The 25,195-nt window shown below is 39.6% G+C and overlaps 1 protein-coding gene across 12 annotated transcripts in view; it reads left to right on the top strand.

The window, feature by feature from the left end:
- The window catches only part of Macrod2 (mono-ADP ribosylhydrolase 2), a 1,997,664-nt gene that overhangs the window by 1,854,966 nt on the left and 117,503 nt on the right, over positions 1–25,195 (top strand). For 8 of the 12 annotated variants that reach the window (XM_006500246.3, XM_006500249.3, XM_017319283.2 and 5 more), the window contains 2 exons: positions 6,253–6,363; positions 10,825–10,893. In XM_006500246.3, the coding sequence (XP_006500309.1) occupies positions 6,253–6,363; positions 10,825–10,893 (180 nt within the window). The remainder of the gene's footprint in view (positions 1–6,252; positions 6,364–10,824; positions 10,894–25,195) is intronic. The other 4 variants (XM_006500247.3, XM_006500248.3, XM_006500251.3 and 1 more) reach the window with 1 other exon arrangement.

The raw sequence follows: 25,195 nt of genomic DNA on the forward strand, positions 1-25,195 counted from the left end.
ATCACTTTCAAGTCAGCTCTACCTCTTAAAAGAGTGCACTGTGTCATCGCCTCATTGGGGATCACCATGTGAACCTTTGGGGGATGCAGATGCTGTGCACCAACTGTTCAGCAGGTGAACATTGGTCACAAGAATCTACTCTGGCAAGAGAAAAGCTGTGCTTTGTAGTAATCTGACCTGCATCAAAACTGCTCTAAAGGGGACTCTGCTAGATCAGGGTAGGTACCTAATTTACACCACCTCGACTTCTGTATCTGTAAAAGTGGAGAATAGGAGAGTAGAATATTGCAGGGGCTTCACTGGAGCGTGTGATAGCCAAGCACATAGGTGATAAAAAGGAGGCACCAGCAGGCAGCAGCTGCCAGGAAACACAGCTGCAGAGCACTCAGGTGAACGCCTATTTATCTTTCCTGAAAGACAGGCGTGAGGTTTCCCTTTCACAGGAGTCAGCCAACTTGGAAACTTCTCACCAAGAGATCAAGCAGCTGGTGACACCCTCAGAACCCAAACTATAACTGTTTGGAATTAGTGTTTCCTCCCCCTCCCCCACCCTAATTTCCCTCTCTAATTTCCTCACTCCTCCCGGCCTTTGGATTCCAGAGAGATGGAACAGAGCTGACCATGGTAGATACTCTCATTGATCATCTGGGGAGAGAATACATGCAGGGCACCAGGCTTGAGCTGAGGTGGGAAGAGATCAAAGAAACATGACAGCGATGTGCTGTAGGTACTCCTAGCCAGCTGCAAAGGATGTCTTGGGAAGTAGGTATAATGTCTGTGTGATCCATGGATTGGGTGAGCGGATTGCCATCTGTGTGCATCTCCAGGTCTTGGTGGTTATATTGTAGTCTGGAAGAGGCAGGAAGAGAATGGTTTTTGGTTTTTGGTTTGTTTGTTTGTTTGTTTGTTTGTTTGGGGGTTTTTTTGTATGAAACTCACATCAACATGTCCAGAGCTGATGGAGAAATAAGTGGATGGTTATATCTGCAGTTCACTCTCCAGTGTTTCAGACTTAAAACAAAAAACAAAAAACAAAACAAAAAATTCTCCCTCCTTTCATTCTTGCTGTTTAAGATTATTTCAATACAAAAAAGTCTTTTTATAAAATGTCAATATTTATATTATTATGCTATGTGAATGTATAAAGTATTTTAAAAATTTTTTAGAATTGTAGTATTGGACCCACATGGTTCAAGTATCAAAAAGTTTGGAGTCTTTGAGTTCTTTATTGATTCAGAGAATTCATAGGAGATAGCAGCTTTGCCCTCAGCTTAAATTTTAAAGTATAACTTTGTAAATTTTGTCTTCCCAGAATTTTACCATCATATTTAGATAATAAATATTAGCTGTCTTTCCAGGGAGGCAATAAAAGATTGATCTTGGGACCCTTTGCAATAGCTCTTCGTTAGCTGTGGCAGTACTACACAAAGTGCTGTGGTCACAGCTGCTTCTTGAGGCTGTTAGAAGAATTACACTTAATAGTCTATACAGAGTATTTTCAAACTGAATAGAAGGTAGGCAGCAACCAGCACATGCTAGCTGTTGCTCGCATAGCTATGTAATTAAACAAAGCACAAACATTATCATACTAATGTCAGTGGCAATCTTCAGGACCATTTCCCTCTTATGTAATCAAATTTCATTTCCAAATGTGTGTTTCTAGACCATTTTGAAATGTGTGAAATGAATATATAGATGAGAAGAAAACAAATTCAGGCAAGACTGATCTCCTTCCACATAAGACAGAGCTAGCTTAGGACTCTGTTGGTTAAGGGCCTGCCCTGCAAGCTTAGGAATCAAGTTTGGTTCCTTTGCAAAAATGCCAGGGGCAGTACTGGGTGCCTGTAACTCCACCTAAGGAGGATTGGCTTGGTGGCCAGCCATTCCAGATGAATGAGAGACCTTGTCTCAATCAATCAGTAAATAAGGTGGGTAGGGACTGGTAAGATGGTGCAGTGGTAAGTGCTCTTGCTGCATAGGCATGAGGGTCTGAGTTCAAATCTCCATCACCTGTGCAAACAGCTGGACATTGCCACACTGACTGTACAGGGTCAGGGACAGGAGAATCATTGGAGTTTGCTGACTACCAGTCTAGCTGCAGATTCAGTGAGAGACATTACATCAGGGGACTAAGACAAAGAGTGATATAGCAGGACGCCTGGAATCCTCTTCTAGCTCTGACCACCTTCATGGGTACCCTTATCTGCACATCCATGTACAGATTTACTACATATCACACACACACACACACCTGTGCATACAAGTAGGACTATATACAAGTACCTACAATATACACAAAAGTGTCAACACTTAGTAAGAAATAACAGAAAAACATACCATATATATTACTCAACTATTATCAGTTACTTTCATCAATAATAATGCCAAAAGTTCTCCTGACTTCTAGTTACTTACAAGAAGGTTTTTGGTTTTGGTTTTGGTTTTTCTCATGCTCATGGGAACCTGAGTCTGCAGGTTGTAGGTTGGTCACCTGATCAACTAGATTGGCTAGGATCGGCTAGGTGGTTCCATTTTGAGATGTGAATTCCTTAATCTTGTCCTCACTCTACTCTGGGTCGAAGGCTGTTCTACCTACTTCTTGTCCTCCGTCAACCAGCACCTGACAAAGCGTCTTCTTCCCCATGGCAGACGGTGGAAGCACAAGACACATGTCCAGCTCTGCAGCACATTGAAGTACTGCTGGTCTTATCCACTTGTCTTTAATTGTCCAGGTCAAGCAGCTAAGTCCAACGTCAGGGACGTGAGCTTCCTACTCTCCGACGGAGGACACTGACAAACAGTTATACCGTAGACCAAGAATTTAATCTGTGAACTGCTGTATCTGAACTGATTTGCTTGTGTCTAAAATTCCGGAGACCAGAGTAAGAAAAGGTAACAGCGTGCCAGCGATCAGTACACGTCAGCCCGCTGGCCCAGCAGTAGCCAGGGACTTACCCTGATTGATTTCCCTTCCCTATTTCCGTTTCTATGCATAGCTGTGGAAAGAAGTAAAAATATCAAGATAACACCTTCAGGCCATAATGCTGGGATTCCGCCTTGCCATCTCTCTCAATAGAGAATTAAACACGCACAGAATTCCTGTCACAGCCCAGCGGTGACAGATCCCTTCTTTGAGAATGAATTTATTCTGCAGGCAAAAACTCTCATATTATTCATGTAAACTTCATGGAATGTGTTCTTGCAAATAGCACATGCTTAATAAATATGGTTTAAAAGATAGATGGTCAGAAATAATACTAAAAACACCGGGAAGGAGACAACAGAAAAATTCTTGCTGGTTATTCTGCTTTTTAGGGTGGGAAAATAAAACGCCACATCACACACTACACAAAAGCCATGGAAGTGTATTATCACAAGTGGATAGATGTTCCTACATGTGCAGTAGCTGGGAAACTCTAGCTTCTGTGGGACATTTATTTTTCAGCTAACAAAATAGCCCAGTGCTTCCCTGTAGGTAGGTATTGCTTCACATTTATTGTAACCCTTTTAAAGTCCCTTCTAGAAACCACAAGTTTATATGCCCTACCCCACTTAACTTTTTATTCTTTATATGTTTCCTGTGAAGATAGACAGATTGAGCTGCTCCTTACCAAACACTTATTGGTAACCGGGTAATGAGAGTCCGTGTGGTGTCTTCCTCTCCCTCCACCTCCACCCCACGCATACACCGGCAGAGGCCCACTTTTTCAGTAAGAACTCACTCGGTGGAAGCATTTAAAATGGATGGAAAGATAGAACGCAGCCAGAATGTCCTTCTAAAAGACAGTGAAATGCATGCTAATCTAATTGCCCAAGAGTGCACGGTGGGCTTTGAGAGCAAGTCTTCTGCATTGGCGCCCCCTGCTGGATTTGAGCGTGAATTGTCTCTGAAATTGAAAACGTACCTTTACAGCTGAGGGCATGCTACTCAAGTGGCAAACCCAGCCTACTTCTAGAATACCTTTCTTCCAAGATAAACATGCGAAGTGATTCCTAAGCTGGCTTCCCAAGAGCAGAAATACTCACGTAGAAAATTACAGCTGAAACTCAAAATAGGGAAGAAAAACGTGCCCCTGGGATGTTTGTTAGGGAGATCTATGACCTGCATGGGAAGGCAGAGGAAATCCTGGGTGAGCTGCTGAGTAAACCCCTGTATAAGAGCACTGCATCTGGGCATCTGAATGTGAATTTCTTTTTAACTGCCAGAAACAGTTCCTTACATTCCTAAGACTTGTTTCCTTCTCTGACTGTATTCTCCAGTTAAGGATCCTCTCTGTCTCTGTCGTAGTCACACTAGAAGGGACATAGGAACCAGACTAATTTTAAAGGCAGCCTGTCACCTACAGACTTCAGACCTTTTGTGAAATCTACATTATGAAGTCTGTCTGTTCGAGGAAAGCTGGCAGATCTTCTCCTGCTTGTTCAGTCCATTTGGTAGGGAGGAAGGGAAGAAATAATTGGCTAAATTTTTGGCACGTGTTCTCGAACCAGCTTGGCCTTATTAAGGGAACAAGAACAACCGTGATGGCTATTTCCTCCCAAGAACAAAAATCAGTGCTGTCATCCTCATGAAGATTCTCAACAGCAGGTGCTGTGTGGTGCTGTTAAATATGTCACTTACTGCAGTGGATTTAAAGACACACCGAGAAGTCCCTAGCTTCTCATATTCAAAATTGCTCTGTTCTCCGCAAGCTGAACAAACGGAGTAGATCCTGTACATACTCAGGTATTAATTGACTGCAGTCTTGTTCACAGTGGATGCTGTCCGGTGGATTGCTTTCAGAGTATCTTGGTAATGGGTCTCTCCAAGTTCTAGGGTTGTTGTTTTATCTCTGCTAGTCAAGCCCCCCTCCCCGCCCTCGGGGAGGATTCTCATACGTCTGCTTTTGCATGAAGAACAGGTAGCAAAACAGCCCATGCCTACCTTCCCAGCACTCAGGAGATACAATCGTGAAAACTGCAAGGTCAAGGCCAGACTGGACACAGAGTGAAACCCTGTCTCAAAGCTCAAATCAAACCAAACCAGAAAAGAATGAGCAGCACCAAGGGGTGGCACTGAAAACACAGTAAGATCATAAGTGTTGGTAACTTAGGCCTACTTGTGGGCCAGGGATGGAGAGGGCACGGCAGTCTTTCTGCTCTGGGACATTGGCTAAGGTGGCAACTCTGCATCCTACAAGCAGCTGGGATGGACTAGAAGATGCAACACTGTCTCCCTAATGGGTCTTGCTTCCTCACAGCTTGGTCCCATGGCCCTCTCTGTCCAGGGTAGTCTAGTCTGAACTGCATTGCAGTTATGGCTCCCTTTCCCAAAGGAGAAAGCAAGAACTGTCACTCTGAGGCAGCTCAGAAGGCTCAAGACATCATTTCTACCTTAACCCCTTGGTCAAACAAGTAACAAGACATATTGTGTCCACACAGAAGGGAGTTAGCTGCTGCTCCTGGACAAAAGGCCTTATGATCATTTGTACTTCATATTGCTAGCTTCTTATTTTCAGTCCTCTGTATATAACTACATTTTATATTCCATTCCTGTATCTTCAGATAAGGTAATGATCTACATTGCTCTTTTCACAAAAGTGTTTTTGGAGATCTCCCCAAAATTAATTATAAAATCAGGCCTTTACTTGCCCTTGGGAGTACATTTTCTCTGCCCATGAATTCACAAATTTTAAGACAAAAAAATAATTAGTTGCAAGTAGCCAGCCTCCAATGCAGCCGCCCATTTAGTTATGTTTTTCAGAGTTCTACAGTTGATCAGCGTAATGAATTCAGGACAAAAAAAAAAATTACGCATTGATGTGTTAGACCACCATATACAAGATAAATGAAAATAAAATTTTTGAAAGCACATATCTAACGAAAACATAAAAGGCATAGAAAATCAGCCAAGCTCCTTACACTGAGAATGTCACTTGATTCAGAGCCGGAAAGAAGATTGAAGTAAAACGTGTTTGGCATCTTTGGAGATGGCCAGCAAAAGGAGAAATGCTTCCAGCACCAGAGTGAATATTATTTACTTCAGTGTTGTTTTTACCTCTAGCAAATCCTGGGAGAAGAGACGAGTACAAATGCACCTCTTTATGTGGGGGGCCTCTTCTATTTCATGCCTCTGATTCATCTCTCCGCTGTGCTTTTGGGGAGTCATGGTACATTGCTTGCAATTAATTTCAGTGTCGCGTATTAGCCATAAAGAGATATTTCATACATTGACTTGATTTTTTTTCTCTCCCCCTGTGGTTTTCTTGAAAGATGAAAGTGGTCCAGAGGAGAAGCAAACTGCGGAAGAAATGGAAGGGCAGAGCCAAGAAGCAGGTGGGCTCAGGTTTCTTTTGAGGAATCTCCTTGGTCTCATCCACAGAGGTGAACAACAACTTTCCTCACTGTTATTGCTTAAAAACGCTTATGTCTTTCCAAACCTGACTAACCCAGTGTTCCTTCCTCTCCAGTTCCAGTCACTCCTAAGTTGACTGTGCTCCCGGTACAAAAACTGTACTCTTATTACCGATTCCATTTCCTTCTCGTAATAACAGATTGCCTAGGCCTGCACTAGGAACTGTGGGCCAAGATGGGAAGGAAACACAGCATCAGAGCTCGGGTGACTTAGATAGGGTCAGAATGAGCGGACAGAGTTAGAGGAAGAAAAAAATGAAATTAGAACTACGTGAAGAAAATGAAGAAAAGGCTCTCTCTCCGTACTAAATGGGGTGCTTTTAACTCTCTTGAATTTAATTTTGAAGAGCCATGTGTCTGGCTATCTTTGCATGTTGTAGATGGTGCCAGACAACCAGGGCAGGGCCTCACTCCCGATAGCTATAATATAAAAAACCTTCCTGACATCACCCCTATTAAGAGAAGTCACTGTGCATATTGATTATATCGTGTTATAGATTCTACACTGTAGATTATAAATTTAGCATTTAAAATAATAGCCATTATGGTTCAAAAGAGATTAAAATCATTTTTCCCCATCCCCGGCCCCATTTCTGTCCTTGGGAATGTTGTTAAGGGAATAACAGCCACAATCATTTGGTTTCCAGCCTTACTGCCAAAATAAAAATATCCCCTTCCCTTCAATCTCCAAGTCATTTTCCTTATTCTATTGAGGCCCATGGGGTGGAGCATGTTTTTAGAGTGAGCTCTGACTCCTGTGCCTACTACATCCTAGTCCACATGCTGAAATCTCAAAATTAAACCAGGTTAATGTGATATGTTTTCTACTGAAAACTTCTACAAACTCTTGGGACTGCTTTGAGGAAAGAGAGCTTTTATTATTAACTGAGAAGATGGGGTTGAAGGAGGCTAATCAGAGGATGCCTTGAAGCAGGCCAGGAAGAACCTTGTGTACCTATTTCTGGGTCAGCTGTTCCTTTCCTCTGAACAGAATGAATTTTTGGTACTGTAAACTGTTCTTGTCTGAGCTCCTACCCACTACCCACACACTATTGCACTGTGTTGAAGGTGGGACTGGCATGAAAAGCTGTCACTGTTTCGGGATCACATGTGTTTGTCAGTCAGCTGCTGGCTGCTGAGGACCTGGTCTGACTGTTGAAGTTTTATGGATTTTATTCATTCAGTGTGCTGTTCCAAGCTGTCTTTATTAACATTGATTTTCTTCTATTACTGCACACACACACACACATACCCCACATGCACACATACATGTACGTACATGCACACACACATACATGTTCACACACATACACATGAATACACATGCACATGTATACATGCATGCATGAACACACATGTATGCATATGTACATACACAACACATGCATACATACACATATACATGCACACATCCACATATACATGCACACATACACACATGTGCACACACATACAGACTTACATGCACACACATACACACATGCATACACACGAACACACACACCAATACCTATGTTTTATTCATTCATCCTTTCCTCCTATATCAGTTAGGTCCTGGTAGTTTCTTTTTGGGTTTGTGACCACCATCTGAGATGTCAGAGTGGAAGAGTATGAGCCTTCTCTATCTATTGAATATAAGAGCATTACCACTCAATATGACTCTCTCCTAGGCGTATATTGTAGCATCTTAAGTGTCTTCCTCAGTGGTTCCTCTTGCTCATCTAAGACAGCATGCTGACTGATGGAGACTATCAGTGGGGTCCATTTAGAATTGTGGACAATGCTGATCTGTGCATTTTGCCCTTTCATGGCCTCCTCTGATTAGGCAACAGAGCAACTGAAGACCTGGTTTTGGTTGTTAAAGCCCTGTGACCTGCTGTTAGTTTCCAAAATATCTTGCTTTCATTCAACATATTTCCCAGTGCCAATGTTGATTGCATAACTCTGCAGGTCTCTTCCACGTAATGGAAAAATGCAGTCTCAAAATAGTATAATTTATTTACAGGTTCTGGCAGCTGTCACCATCAAATCAAATGCAATTGCATATAGTATTTATCAAGAAATCAATAATAAATACATATCTAAGGTTGCCTGCTTCCCCAGCACTGAGTGTGCACTGCAAATGTTACATTTAATTTTAAAAACAACATCCATAGTTCCTTGAAGCTTATAGTCTGGTGGGGGAATACCAAGAATAAACAAGTAAAAGGGATACAATTATCAGAGAGTTCAAGAAGATTGCAGAGTAAAGAGGTGAACTTGAGGCAACCCTCAGAAGGCAACTCTAAGGAGCACTCGCTGGGGAAGTGTTGCTTGAGATGGGCTTCGAATGCTGATATGGTGAAAACCCATTCTAGACAGAGGGAACTGAGAATAAATTAACTTCAAGATGGATGGGGATGGGGAGAGGGGTGTGACTGGAGCAGAGTGGGCTCAGTCAAGTGTGAGATCTGGTAAGAAATCATAGGCCCAGATTCTATCTCCAGCATGTGGTTTGACTTTACTACAGAGAGAATTTATTGGAACATTTTATCCATTGGAATAAATGATCTATGTATTAATGAACTCATTTTGCCCGGGAGTAAAAATGGATCAAAAAGGTAGAGTTAGATGGTGTCTACAGGTGCCATGACAAAGGATTCTGGAAATAAAGACCAAAATACTGAAATATGGCACATTCTAGAAATAAGAACCAACAGGGTACGCAAGCTGAAAGGCTGGGCAGGGCACATGGGGGAAAGAGGAATCCCATGTAGGTCAGAGGAGTCTAGCTTCAGTGTCTCGGAGGACAACAGTACCACTTAACTGCTCTATGGAAGACATTTTGTTGAAAAAGTTAATCGTTTAGTTTTTGCATCAATAAATTTGAAAATGTGTGCAGACAGCCATAAGGGATGTCACATTAGATAAACACATTCATATTAGGGAGAGGTGAACACTTCAGACCAGGTTTAGGGGACACTGTGATATAAGGGAGGTTTACAGCCTGTGACTAAAAGGAGAGTCAGTGAGAAGACTATGAAATTGTCAAAGGCAAGAAGCTGGGATACATCTACATTCCTGTCGAAAAAGGCAGAGGCAGCCACTACAATAATATGTCCTGAAAAGAAAAGGAACGGGGCTGGGAAATATTACTGAGAAGTCAAGTCAGATGGACAGGAAGAAAGGAACTTGAACGCGATGCTCCATGGAAGGATGCTATCTGAGAGGGAGGCTGAGGCAGGAAAATGGCAAATTCAAGACCTGTTGGGGCTGTCTTGAACAAAGGAAGGAGGCCAGCATCTTAGAGGGGAGAGTCAGGAAGACTACTGGAAAAGCATGCATGACTTATGCAGGACTTCAGAAGTGAAGGCACAGAAGGTAGCGACAATAACTTTCTTCAGGCAGTTTTGCTGTAAAGGGAGATGAAAACGGGAATGTGCTGTGACTTAAGGGAAGGTTAACGGTTGGTGCCTTTTGTTTAAGTCAAAGCCAGTTGATGTCTAATGAAAGCAAGTGGTCCACCTCACCCCTTTATCTACCTTCCAGAGATGTTATTCTGTGTTCCAATAGAGATGCAACCTGAAAGTAACAACCATATGAAATGGACAAATGATATGCTAGAAAGTAAGAAAATGTCCTTGAATTGAGGATTTTATCTTTAAGTCTGTGACTGAATAACTGTAAGAAAATGTGTATATTGTCTTACCAATTGTCCGATGACTTTAATATGTTCCTGCATCCTAATTTTACAGTTTTACTGCTAGTAGCTAATTACCTAACACTGTGGAGATCAAACATGAATCAAATCCCCATGGTTTTGGTGAGACCAGTAAGAGAGATCAGGTCTGAATGGCCTTAATTGGTACTATGAGGTGGACAGGGTCCTCCCTGTCCTTGGTCTCCATTCTATAACCGGGTGACATGATATCCCTGCATATCTCTGGGGGCCTTGTTCTGAGTGGTCCCCATCTCCTGGACTACACTGCTGACAGCCACAGAGCCACTGGTCAGCTGGCCAGCCGAATGAATTGGCAGCCTATACGCATGCTGAGCTGAGCAAAAGCAAACTATAAAAATCACACACATCAAAGCATTTTGTAGAAACCTGCATGGGTACATGTTACTACATACCGCAAATCAGAAACTGTATTCCATTCTCTGAGAATTGTGAAGGAAGCAAAATACTACTGGGCATGTTGGCAAACTACAGCCAACAAACAAGCCTTACCCAGAATACATTTTGTAGTTCATTAGCCTCTGTCTTATGTGAAGATGTATGCTTCATTACTTATATATATTTTAAAAATGCATTACAACCCTCTGCTCCTGTAAGACCATTCAGCGTGTGAAGGACACTGACACCTTCATAGGCCAGTGGTGAGGGAGCTGTAGGGAAGGAAAAGCCACAGCCTGAAGTACTAAGCCTGAGGCATTCTTTCTGTTTTATAGATGGTGTCAACACCACCCCTGTGCCCAGCCCAGCTTCCGAAGACAAAGCTGAAGTCCACAAAGATGAAGGTATGAGTCCACATCTAAACTTCACAGGTCCTTAAAAGTAAACCATGCAGGGTTCGTTTATGCGAGAAACTGATGCAGTGAAAGCCTCTATTTTGAACACAAGGATCCCACCCACTCTGCTCCATGCCATATCGAGCCTCTTCAGAATTTATATATACATTTACATTTGTTCCTCTAAAAATAATGTTCGTAAAAATAAGAGCAGGCACAGAGAAAGTGTGGTTAGAGAAAAAAAAATGTTTATCTGGAACTCAAGAATTTGCCGATTCTGCTGTTTGTAACTAACTATTCCTAGGCATAAGTTTGAAAGCATGGCGTTGAGGACCACCTACCAGAGGCCCATGGCTTAAGGGAGAAATGTTTGAAAGGCATCCACACAAATCAACCTGAGGCAAGGCCACATTTCTCTGGACTATCACTAAGAAGAAACTAATAATAATTAGGAGAAAATTTAACCAGTATAGAGATAAGTGCCACAAAACAGGGATGTAAATGCTTTCAAAAATATTAAAGGGAAATAAGATGGGTCATTTTCTCTTCTCCCTCCTGATTGATGGGTAACTCTTCCCATTAGAAATAATATTTGATACCTGCCAGACTAGACCAATTATGTTTGACCAAGTGGGTATCTTGTACAGCATATCATCTACTTAGAACTTACATATGTACTTCGAATCTAATTCTTCAATCTGATCTGATACAAAAGCAGGCATACACTGCCATGAAGACTAACTGGTCTTTTAATCTGTCGAGGAAATCAAAATAGTCTTGGAATTTTAGTACTCAATGGCATATATAATTCCACGTCCTATTTCCTGGTGAGTCTTTGTTTTAATACATGTAGTTGAGGGCAGTTGATAAGGAGTATAAATAATTGGGTTATATGCTTGGGGCTTAATCCTAGTTCTGCTCCCAGTTACATAGCTAACTTTTGACAGATAATTAAAGAAGTGAACAAATGATTAGCAAGGAAATACATGGTGAACTTCTTGGTACTTCGGTTTTCCCTTCTGTAATGAGGGCAAGAGTAATGTCTATCTTCGGGCTGGGAGCATGAAACAGTGGATCAAAGCACTTTCTGTGGAAGCATGAGAAGCTGAGGTCAGATGCCAAGCATCTAAGCCAGTGGCAGTGGCTCATGCCTGTAACCATAGCACTCAGGAGTCTGAGGCAAGAAGATTAAGAGGTCAAGGTCAGCATCATCTATACTGCAAATTTGAGGCCAGTCTAGGGCTAGAGGAAACTGTCTCAAAAAACTAGAAAACAATGAAAAACAAAACCAAACAAAAGCTCCCTAAGTCTCAATGGCCTGTATATAAACACCTATATATAAACACCTATATATAAACACCTATATATAAACACCTACATATAAACACCTACATATAAACACCTACATATAAACACCTATACATAAAGACCTCTGCGATCCTAGGACTGAGATTGAGGGCAAGATCACTACACTTGCTGCCTGCCAGGTGAGCTCCAGATTAGTTGAGAAACCATGTCTCAAGAAAATAATCCAGAGGATGATACAGGAGAATGCTCCATGACATCCACCTGTGCACATACATATCACACAGACACACAGACACAGGCACACACATGTACACATATACGTGCTCAGTAGATAATATCTACCTCACAAAATATCACAGCACAGGTTAGTTTCCTTGCTGTTTCTCTGGCCTTCATATAGAACAGACTTTCGAGACCAAGACAGATTATTAGAAAGTGACTTGTTTATCTCAGAGAGAGAGAGAGAGAGAGAGAGAGAGAGAGAGAGAGAGAGAGAGAGAGAGAGAGAAGAAGAAGAAGAAGAAGAAGAAGAAGAAGAAGAAGAGGAGGAGGTTCCAGTGAACTGTCAGAAGAGATTGGTTCCAAATCACATTATGAAGATGAACCATAATGCAAGAGGATCCTGCCATAGATTCTGGTTGCTGGCTATCCTGGGAAGGGATGTGTGTGGTTTTTTGAGAAAAAGAGTTCCTTTCTATTAGGGTAATTGTAGAAGCCAGAAATGGATGACATATGCAGGTACCTGGGAAAATAACTGCTCCTTCCCAGAGGAGATCTGACTAGACCAACAGTGTCCAGGATACTGCTGTCATCTTGAATGATCCCCTTTTTTGTTTATTGCCAATTTTCAACTTTCCTTTATCCTATATAGGCCTATGTTCAGATATCTCTTATTTCAAAAATACTTTACACACCTAAAAATGTAATTCTTATTGAGAAACTTAATGAGAAACTAAGTCATTTTACAGAGATAGAAGATGGTACTTATTTTTAAACAAAAACAAAAAACTAAAACCAAAAACAACCAAGAAAAAACAAAAAGGATGTCTCAGTCATCATAAAACTGTAAAGCTTATCATAAAACTGTAAAGGCATCATAAGTTTGAAAGACAGAGTGTAAGAAGTATGAGCGAGGAACAGTCTAATTTGAATGCTTCAAGCTGAGATTTCTTGCTGTTGAGTTGTTTAGCTGGGAGACATCACACCTTCATAAAACACGCTGCTTGTGATATTCTTGATGCTTTTAGGATCTCACACCGTTAATTGCTCATGCAAGGATCAATTATTTTTCAGAATACTTTTAGGATTTTTTTCTTAAAATAAGACTTTTAATGATGCTAACTTCATCAAAGAATTGTCATGTATCACAAATGTATGAGACTAAATGTGAAGATTTAGGAGATTTTGTAGGAATTAAATTGTTAATTTCCATTACCTTTTTTATTTAGAAAACAAGTTTTGTGATCTATGTGAGTATGTAATCTGGTTTAAATTAACAGTAAAACACATAGGATGCGGATTTTGCCTTTATCTCCTGAAATAACATTCATAGAAGGGCACTGGTTTTTTTTTTTAAATGGATTATCCGTTCAGACTCAGTCGCTGATGCTTGCCAAGCTGTCATCACGATTGACAGATGCACAGTTTAGAATTAAGAAAAAGAATTTTCCATTGAAATCATCCAAGATTGAGGTCAAGTTGAGGTTAAAAGGAAGTCATAAGTGTTTAGGATTCATTTCAAATCTTTTCTGTTATTAGCGTTCATGCAGAAATATCTGTCCTTAGTGACACCAGGGCTATTTCAGAACTCCACAGTCACAAGATCACTTATAGAAATGCTTATGACACTCTCCACTGTAAGTGGCAGAATATTTTCTGCTGATCAAAGGTCCTAAAGGAGCCCTGTTCTCTTGACTTTTTGGAGACTTCACTCCCAGAGGAGCATCTTTCACGGGTCTTGGAATTGCTCCTGGTCTGGAATAGCAGGACTCTTGCTCCAGGGTGATACCCATAGTGTTTGTGCCCAGCTCAGTGGTTTACACTGTTGCTTGTCAGTTGGCTGGGTTTATATTTGTTAAGATTTTAGTCTATACTGGAAATTAGCATCTTCTAGAATATAGGAGTTGAAAACAAGCAAGCAAAATGAGGCTGTCTTTATTCTTGGAACAGAAGGTTTTGTGTTTTTTTTTTTTTTTTTAAACCAAACAGTTATGTGAAAGTTGAAAAAAATTCAAGAAGTGTTAGAACCTAAGCATAGTCTACACTAGTGATTCTCTTACTGTAGACATACTTCCCACTGGGAACCAAGTCTAGGTGTTCTTGCCCACTTACCCCAAATAAATATGGACTGTGTAGTTATTGTAGCAAGGCAAAACTGTCTGCTTAAAGATCACAGTAGGCTGTAGTCTCTACACTGAGAAAGACACCTGCTCCCAGTAAGTCCTTATGGCTGCTGAGTGGGCAGGACTTGAGCTGAGAGGCTAAGGGATGAGGAGGTGGGATATGTTAATGAACCGTTCATCCACACAGGGTAGGTTTGAGAGCCAGGACTGAGATGAAATGATAAAGTTGGCCCTGGGAAATAGGTATTCGTGGCCTTTGATAGGCACTCTGAGATTATTTGCAAAATCAATTGAACGTGAACTTATCTGCTGAGAAATTCTCCCTTTACTGTTATGGATGCTCTTTTTTTTTTTCTTTAACAGATTTTAAACTTTACATTTTGAAAACAAATTCTATTTGAGTTAGCAAACATGCAAGCAATCAGATGCAAGTCCATAAAACACAGGAGTCAAATGCAGTAATAAAGAATGCTCTGATTGAAACTTCTGAAGAGCCTAGGTTATTGTTAAATGTATAGTTGTCTCGTTAGGTCAGGACCACTCTCTCTTCTAGCTGTCGCCATGTTTTTCATGTCATCCTCACCCACTGCCAAGACACCTTACTGGGGAGCGGCTGAGGGATATGCTGTGCAAACACATCCAGACTCACCTGCCTTATTATTTAATCAGTACCTAATTTGAATTTGAAGGTCAACTAGACCAAATCATAGGCTCATTAATATTAAAATCAAAATCAATTAATACCCAGGTGCACACCCGAGCTGTGTCCCTTTGGAACTCCATGAAAGTCACGCCAATGCTGTTTGGCATTTATGAGGTAGGGTGTCACCTGAGAAAGGAATTCTAAATCCTTAATCTAGTTTCAGACCTCATGGAGGTCAAAATGACTGGAGAAAAAGAAAAAGAAAGGGAAAGAGAAAAAGAAAAAAAAAGAAAAAAAAAGGAAAAAGAAAGCTGGAGGAAGATCAGCTATGGTAACAGAGCCAAATAAGAAAGGTGAGGTCACGTTGAGAAAGTTGAGTGTAAAAGGTGATCGTTGGTGGTGCCATTATCACGGGTAGAGTAGCCAGCCATGCTAAATTGCTCTATTTCTCTATTCCTTACCTAAATTGCTCTATTTCTCTATTCCTTACCTAAATCACTGCAGAGAAATAAAACATTGTGCCACCTAGGAAATTGCCTTATTCTCCACCTTAATATGAACTTTCTTAGTCCTTTTCCTGCCCTTACTAACCACCATTCCCTCCTGAGGCCTTCATCCTGATACCCACCCATCATAGCAGAAGCAAATCCGTACCCTCCTCCAGGTCAGCATGTATAGAGGGTCTGAATGCACATCAGTGCCTCTCAGATGCCCACTCTTGGACTGTCAGTCTTACTAAACATTGCTGGAAGGTGGCTGCCCTTTGGTCCTCCGGTGAAGAGGAAGGAACAGCGCAAACAACACGTCTCTAGCTGCCACCACTGCTTTATTTGTGCCTACAGTTAGTGACCCTGTTTCTCAATAGGGAGCTCAGGCAAAGGGAGAAGTAGGGACACTATGTTAATGTGACCCCCACAGGTGATACCTAAGTGAGCTTGAAGCATTTGTCTTTGTTTATAGAAAGGGCATGCATTCGTTTTAGAACATTGTTCCTACAGGAAAGGATGAAAACTAAGAGCACATAATGATTTCCCCTTCAAGGATTAAATTGCAAACATTTTTTTTAAAGTCTATTCTGTTGCTTCATTTAACGGAGGGCCATGAATATTCTCTTGTGTCTTTAAATATGCCTCAGAGGCATATGACATTCTATCATCTGGTGTCCCACCATTTACACTATCAGAGCCCTAACATTGAATTATTCAGTTATTTACAGTTTTCTCCATTGTATGTGGCTCCATGCATGTGGCTTGTGCATTTTAGGTGTGTGTGTGTGTGTGTGTGTGTGTGGTGTATATGATCAGTTCTTCATCATAAATTTCTGATCCTTTGGTCATTTACTAGGCAAACAGTTAAAATATCTTCCTTGTTTGTATATATTTTCTTATTTTTAAAAGCAAGACATAACTACTATATAAATAAGGAAAAAAAGAGAAAAATATAACCTACAATTTCAATTCTGAAAAATTAGCATTTGTAAAATACTGATAAATAAACTTGAGATATTTTTCTCAGCATCCACATACACTTATTAAGTTTTATTTCTTAGGCTATTCTACAATGCATATCTGTTTGAAATTACCATTTAAACATGAACATGGATTTGAAATTCCACTCCGATTTTTGATCCCTTAACTTCTTGTACCTTTATTTCCTAATAAATAAGCCCACTGTACTCACCTAATCTCCACTTTAATTGCTTCTTGGTTCTGTTACATTTTGAACAGGCCACAAACATTCCTTACCTCTCGTAAATATTAGATGGTTTCTGCAAGAAAATGCTAATGAATAAAAAAATGTTTTGTTTTTTCAGTAACTTATGTAGTTACTTTTAAATGTATGTTCATTGTAGCAAATTCAAACAATGCAAAGACAATAAATAATATAAAAAGCAATCTATTTACCCTGATATAATTAATATTTGCATTGGTGAATATTCTTTTGTATACCTCTGAATATTACAAATACACAATATTATATTAACAAAGTATACTACATAACCTATAAAATATGGTTTTAATGTAATTTTCTTTTGTTATTTATTTATTACCTTCCAATTATTTTCAATGTAAAGAAAAAAAACCCTAACCATTTAATCTTGGTTTTCAGTTTTCCAGGTCTAAATTTCATTTGTATATTGACTAAATGGTGTGATCACTGGCATGTTATTTAGTCTCCCTCTACCTCAGCATCACCATATATTAAATAATAATGATAGCAGAACCTGTGTTATATAATACTATAATACTAGCATCCCACCCATCTGGAAAGTGAGACATTTTAACTATCATTAAATAAATGTTTGTTCATTTATAAACATTGTATTATATTCTCCATATATTTTTGAATATCACTTTGTTATGAGCAGCAAACTTTCATAGAAATCACTCTCAGTCTCTCTCTCTCTCTGTAGATCTAATTCATCCACTTTAAAGCCCAAATCATGGCTCATAGTTCAGCTGTATTATAATTTATTCAGCGATTCTCCTATGATGAGCAAGCACTTTCTTTCCATTTTATTGCCATACAAACAATGTTGCAATGGCTGCTCTTGCCCATAGATTGTCATATGCTAGTGCTTTTATTTGTATGGGAAAGATTCCAGGAATGTGAACAGTGCTTTCCGGAGTATGTGTTTTAATAGACATTGCCAAAAGCTCTGCCTCTAAAGGCTGTAAGAAGCCATATTTCCATCAGCAATTGCTGCTTTGTTCTTTCTAACCTTTTCCAGCTGAATGGGTATAAAGCAACATGTCTTTGCTGTTTTTAAACACTAGTATTATCTCAACTTTTCAGGTAATAGATCCAGGACATTGAAAAACACACACACAAAAAAAAAAAAACACAAAAAAACAGAATTTGAAAACCAAGCCTGCCTGAACCCAAATTCTATCTGCTATTCTGTCCCTCAAACCCAGCTTTGGGAGCCAGGAGGGGGCCTTCCTTCCTGATGGAGCAAGAGGCAAAGGGTGAGGAACAGGACGGGAGAAGAAGGGCAACCCAGGAACACTATTCCATGAGCAAAGTGCACAGAGCTCTGAAATAAGGCATCAGGGAGAAAGAGCAGTTTGCAGATAGCTAGCTAACTCGTTCCTCATTAAGACCCTGACACTATCGTGGTGTCAAGGTTATGATGGCATAGAGCATTCAGATATGCTCCTCACAAGCAGACAGCCCAGGCCTTTTGCATCATATTCAGGCTTCCTGTGCCTCCAGGTGTACCATTCACTTCCTGTTACTTCCCCAGTGCGTCATAGGCGGAAGTCTATGTGTTTGAGTTGTTCAGCATTCTGTTAAAACCCTGACTCCATTGTAAAGCCCACAGTCAGTCCCTATCCCACCCCTTCCTCCTCTCCCTTCGCTCTCCCTCCTTCCTTCCATTGTAGATTTTCTGCGCAAACATTTCAATGACAGCAGTTATCAACACACACATTTACCTTTCTCGGCTTCTTCCCGCCTCATTCCTCAATGCTAAACTACCCTGCTTCCTGTGCATTTGCTTATTGAACTTCAAAAACCCATGTTGCTCTGTCAATGTTAGACGTCGTGCGTGGCACGTCTAACCTACCTGGATACACACTGCATAAGAGTAGGCTTCAGACCTCATTGTTCAGATGCCCGCTACAAAGGCCCACACAGAACAGTCAGTCACCAATGCTTATTTAATTTAACCAAGGAAAAGGAAATGATTGTACAGTTCTGGTGATGAAACTCCAAGTGTTTCTTAGAGAATTTAATTGAGAACCATACATCAGAAGAAATACTTCCTATTAACTTTATAAATACAGGTGAAAAAATATCTGATTTTTTTCCTCAAGAGAATGAGCTGAGTGAAGACATAAAAACAGAATCTGCCACAGAGAGCATGCAGTGCACAGCTCTTTTCATGATGCTGTCCTGCAATACTGTTACTATTATTAAAGTATCTAATAGGAGAAGTTGTTTTTAATGACTATCTGATTTCTGAAACAAATTTTATTTTTCCTTCTTTCTCTTTCTTACTTTGTTTCTTTGTTTCTTCCTTCCTTCCTTTTTGATTTATACTTCTTATTTATTTTTTTATTCACTTTACATCCCAATGCTGGACACCATCTCCTCCCAGCCCACCCCTCTCCAAGCCCCTCTGGAAACCCTCCCCTCCCCTTCTCCTCTGAGTAGGGAGAGACAACCCATGAGTACCGATCTACCCGGGGACATCAAGTCACTGAAGGATTAGGCACATCCTCTCCCACTGAGACCAGACAAGGCAGCCCAGTGAGTGGAACAAGATCCACAGGCAATCAACAGAGTCAAGGACTCTAGCTGTTGGGGGACTCCCAGGAAGACCAAGCAGCCCATCTGCCACACATGTCCAGCTTGAGTGTACTCCTTAGTTGGTAGTTCAGTCTCTGGGATTCTCCAAAGGCCCAGGCTAGTTAACTCTGTTAGTCTTCAACACAACATGGCAAATTACTGCCTAAGAATGGGATTCAAGATAGAGACAATGACCGTTTCAAATGGCAAGGCTTCCCCATCGAAAGCTCCATGAGAAGCAGTACTAGACTATGAGTTTACATCTGCTTTGAGGATGAGTCGTTCGCTAAGGAGATCCTCACACTGTCAGTATTAACCGTCAAATGTATCATACACATGACCATATATGTAGGCCCTGGCTAAACCCAGTGAGTCACAAACAACAATGCAAAAAGACATTACAGGAGAGTGGCTTCTTGGTAAGAGCTATTGTTCATGGGAGATAGAGGAAATAAGAGAGGCTGAGATGAGAGTGAAATCAAATATTGTATCATTTAGCATATTACAACATGTATCATTTACTTATATGAAGTTCTCAAAAAGGAAGTTAAAGGGTAAAACAAAATGATTCTTAGTATTTTACAACTACAAAGCTTTGAAGTTAGAACCATAAAACATTTCCATTCACATTAATTAGACTACGGTGAAGAAGAGTAAAGGGCCCATGATGTCTTTACTGTGAATATTACCATGTATCACATGTGTATTTTTAAAAAGGAAGGTTAGGCCATTCGTTTTGAAGTGAGGCAAAATTTTACCTGCCTGCATCTTCCACACCTGATTTAACTGGAGAGAGAAGAGACTAGTTTATTATGTTTATTTACATTCTTCACTCTCATTCATTTGGGTGGTTTACTAAAGAGCTTGTGGGATTTGAAAGAGACCCAAGAGGCACAGCATGTAGGACACCAGGAGGGTCCTAGTTAAACATATCTGGATGTCAACTCATTTATCACTAAGTTCAAGAATTCATCCACAGAGTAGAGGACCTGCCTCATATAATGGTCTTGTTGGTGCTAAGTCTGATCCCTTGAAGCCTCCGCATTCTACTGAAGTTTACTTGGTTACTTGATGCTTCTCAGCACAAGATTTGCTTAGGGCAGTCAATGTGTTGAGTAGAATTAGCCAGACCATCAAACAGTGTTTGGTCTTGATAGGAGGCACCCAGCCTCTTCACCAAGGTGCCATGTTAGGATCGAGAAGTGTGAAAGGTAACATGCCAGACACATCCCTGTTTGTTTGCAGACTCAGGTGCTCTTACACCCTAAAGGAGAATAAAGTAGACATGTTTAAAGTTTTTTATCTTAGTTGGCACATAATAATTATAAGCAGTTATGGTTCGCAGCATTTTGGAACATGTGTATATCACATAATTATATGGCCACAAATAAAATAAACATTTTCTTCTTTTGCTATCCTGGTTTTTATGGTAAGGAGACTCCCATCTTGTGTCCTAGCACTTGTATACTAGGCAAGCCATGCACCTTTGCACCACAGCTCCTAAGAGAGGTGGTATTCCTGTTAAATACAGAATATCTGGTCATTTAGGCACGTCTGTTTGCCTGTGAGATATTTTTAGAGTAGTCTTCACACATGATTCTTTATTGAACACAAACATTGGTGTGTGAGGTAAAATTCAATACTGTACTGACAGTGTGCTCTAGGAGGTTCTAGAGTTCATTTTAAAACAGACTCTAAATTCCTTTTAGTGGTGAATTTGTACACACTACTTGCTATGGGTGAGACTAGTTGTTTAGATTTAATTCATAGTGAGGGTTTTCTAATATGCTTTTCAAAATCTTTGGTTACATATATTCAAAATAGTTTAACTTTGATTATATGCTATTATGCCAAAAGTATGCTTATTTAATATTCATTAATTGTTAAATGGGAAACCAATATAATAACTTTACATTTATTAGCATTTATTATTTTCTTTAATAATTATGGTTGTTATAATATAGTAGTTAATTCAGCTACATACTCTCTTGGATCATATTCTAAAGACCTAGGGAATGATATTTGAAACAAAAATCTATCCTACACTAGGATATAAAGATTATCAATAAAGCTAGGATGTCTTTGTCTAACACAATGGTTTCACTCTAAATTTAAGTTCAAATGAATCTCAACTTATATAAGAAACATTGGGATTCTTTTCCAATTTAGTGATGCAGGTTTTAAATTCCTTTAGACAAAATCTTGCAGTCTTTTGGAATTGCAATTTATTTGTGATTGAAATCACCGTATCTGTGTGACCTTGGTGACTATCTTAACTTGAGCCTCAGTTTTCTTTTGTGTAAAATATAAATAAAAATACTCATATAACATCCATAGATTTAACCAGCAAAGAATCAAAAATACTTGGGAAAAATGCCTCTGCACTGAACATGTACATATTTTCCCCATGCCATTTTTCCTAAGCAATACAGTAGGGCAACTCTGTACATAGATATGATTTGAGGTAAATGATAAGATGTGTTTACACTTCATGAAAATGCTGCACTATTATATATAAAGGAGTTGACCATTCACAAATTGTCAACCCAAAATCATCCTCCTGCAAGTGTTGAGAAAGGACATCACCACTACTGACATGCTATGGAGCTATTACAAGTATTAATGCCAGCACAAAGGACCACACTAGGACTAAGGATTCTAAGATTTATCTATCCACAAAATAAAGTACATAATGATGTTTCTGTCTACCAATTAAGATCATATCTCTCCTATTAAAAATGCTTGACTCCTTAAAGTATACTTTTTGCTATCCTTAGAGCCTGATCGTATCTGACTTATCATTTTCTTGTTAATTAGTGTGAAAATTTTGCTTGGAAGAACTCTTAAAAACAGTCCTAGGAGAGGCTGTGCTTTTTGCTAACCTGGATAAATACAGAACACCTGCCAACTGCTATCAGTCTGGTTTCTATGAAATACCCACCAAAGGAGCTTTGAGATTCTCAAACATTGTATCTATTAAATTCAAACACTGTACATATTGAATTCAACCATTTTAGTGTTTGAATAATAAAATCAAGACTGTACTTAGAGGATCTTTGAGGAGGTGCTAGGGTTAATTTTGAGGTGGTATATTTTTATAGGTACATGTGGTAGAACTCTGCTAAAAACTTGACATTTCATAAGGAGACACACAACACACAAGGTCATGTTTTGATTAGACAAAGACATCAGGAAATACACACGCACACACATATACATACATATCTATGCATATATATGCACATATATATGAATGAATGCATATATATGTGTGTATGCATATATATGTGTATATATATATATATATATACATATTTATATTCTTTAGGCAGTGATATATTTGTTAAATTCAGAGTCCACATGAAACTGATCTTGCTTAGGCATCCTCAGGCCTAAAGATTATAGCATCCTTGAAGATGTTGGTAGATGTTCCTTAGTAAGAGAGTTCAGGAGTCAATTAGAACCTTTGGAAACTACAAAGTTAGGCAGTTTCTATGGCACTGCATTTCTCAGAACGCTTAGCATGTAACATGAATTGAGAAGCTCAGAGAAAATTATGTATGTAGCATTTGCTATGTAAATTAATCAAACCCAATCATTAAATATTTTATGTATTGTTTTTACTTTTATGGTAGCACATGATTATTGAGCATCCCAAAACATCGTTGGTAAGCAACCCATAAAAAATTAAAGAATATTGCTTAAAGTTTTTATTTTGTGATGTCATAGTATTATGATACAAAATAAGCAAAGGTACAAATTACTTTTGAAAATGGCAGTTTTGAATTTATCCTCACTCAGTGGTTCTGGGGAACAATTCACAGACATTTCAGGAAGAGATTTTTCTGGTCCTCGCTCTCAATAATAGATGTGCACAGCATAAATGTGTTGCTGTCTCCTAAAGGTGTTTGATTTTCTTTTCTGCCACGTGTGTGTTTCTTTGGTATTGTGAGCAGGTATAGTGTGTGCACTTTGGTGTGTGGGCTTTTAGAGACATGAGGTGGATGTCAGGTGTCTTTCTCCAATACTTTCCACCTTTATTTTTTGAGGCAGGGTTTCTTACTGAACCTGAAAAGCATCAGTTTGCCTAGGCTGGCAGGCTAGTCAGTTTCGGTATGTATCTTTCTCCCTTCCACCATAACAGCACCATCCCAGGCTTTTTTTTACATATATTCTTGGGATACAAATTCATGTCCTTGTGCTTACAAGGCAGGCACGTTACCAACCGTGCCATCTCCCCAGCCCAGGTCTCTCCATTTTATTGTGACATTTGTTTGCACTTATTTATGGGTGCTGTATGATAATTTAATACACATACATAATACTAATAATCAAATTCTGTAGCAAGCACTTCCATTTCCTTATTCCTCTACCATTAATCATCTCCATTTGTTAGCCACTTTAATGTTCTCCTAATGATTTTGAATACATCATAGATCATTATAACCAAATGTTACCGTACTATGAGCCCCAAAATAATTCCTCCTGTGTGTCATTGGTGTCTTCTTCTGACTTTTTCTTTTCTTTCTCTCTCTGGTTCTCTGAATCTGTGAATATCATTCCTCAAGTTTATTTTCTGAGATCAATCCTTAGTGAAAAATTTAAAAACAATTGCAAAGACAAAATTTCTTAATAATCATTGGCGGCACTTAATAGTAAATTTGTCTTCCTGTTTCATTTGGTCATACGGCCAAAGTGAAATGGAAAAGCAAACTGCTTGTTTTTCTCAGGTGGAAGGGACAGACAGGGCAGTGGCAGTCCTATAAAGTGTGTGTGTGTGTGTGTGTGTGTGTGTGTGTGTGTGTGTGTGTGTGTGTTTATTCACATATACATGCATGCTGCAAATAATGTACAAATCGTGTTTTGTTATCTTGTCTTGAGACCTTTGTTTTATATGGGGAAGGGCATCTTGACCTATGGATTATCATTCTCAAAAACATAAAAATAAAAGTCTAGAAGCAGGAAGCTCCTTCCACTTCAGCTCTCATACACACCCAAGGATGTTGTCCTTGGCAACCACAACCTTCCTTGACATGCTGTGAAACAGAGTCAGCTACTCCTCTCCAAGCATGTCTGCATTGTAGACACATAAAGAAACAGATACATCTGTCAGCCTCGACTTCACACTAGCTACTTAGGGTCTGAAGATAACTCTGAGCTCCAGGTCTTGATTTTCCCTGACTTTCCTACCTTCTGCCTTCTGCTATATGGAACTTCCTTCCAAAACAGAAGTACTAGTATAAACTTGTCCAGAGAAGTTGAATATACAATGTAACTATCTAACAGAGATGTTTACCAGGGTCAGTAGGAGGAACAGCAGATCAACCTAGGGATATGGGCTGGAGTATTGCTTCAACCCTATATCTTTTAAACATTCTGTGTCCATGGTAGAATCCCCCTCAGGAATTTTTTCCAGAGCAACCCCCAAAGTTAACAAAAATCATCAATATTATTCTCTGTACAGTGTCACCTTAATTTACAAATAAATTCTTCCATTTACACTAAGGTCTTTCTCTCCTCTCTGTAGACTCCTTCTAACCCAACAATCTCTGCTTTTCATGAAGCACAAAGAAATCCAACATCTGCTTGTGGTGCATATGGTAACCATATGTCCTAGGTTTTTTAGTGTGGTTCTAACTGGAAAGATTCTATCTTCTTATCAGATCATATAACATGATTTCTGAAAGGGAAAAAAAATAGCTTCCTCCTAAGTAGAGGGTACCAT

This window comes from Mus musculus, chromosome 2 (assembly GCF_000001635.26).
Source record: "Mus musculus strain C57BL/6J chromosome 2, GRCm38.p6 C57BL/6J".
NCBI lineage: Eukaryota > Metazoa > Chordata > Mammalia > Rodentia > Muridae > Mus > Mus musculus.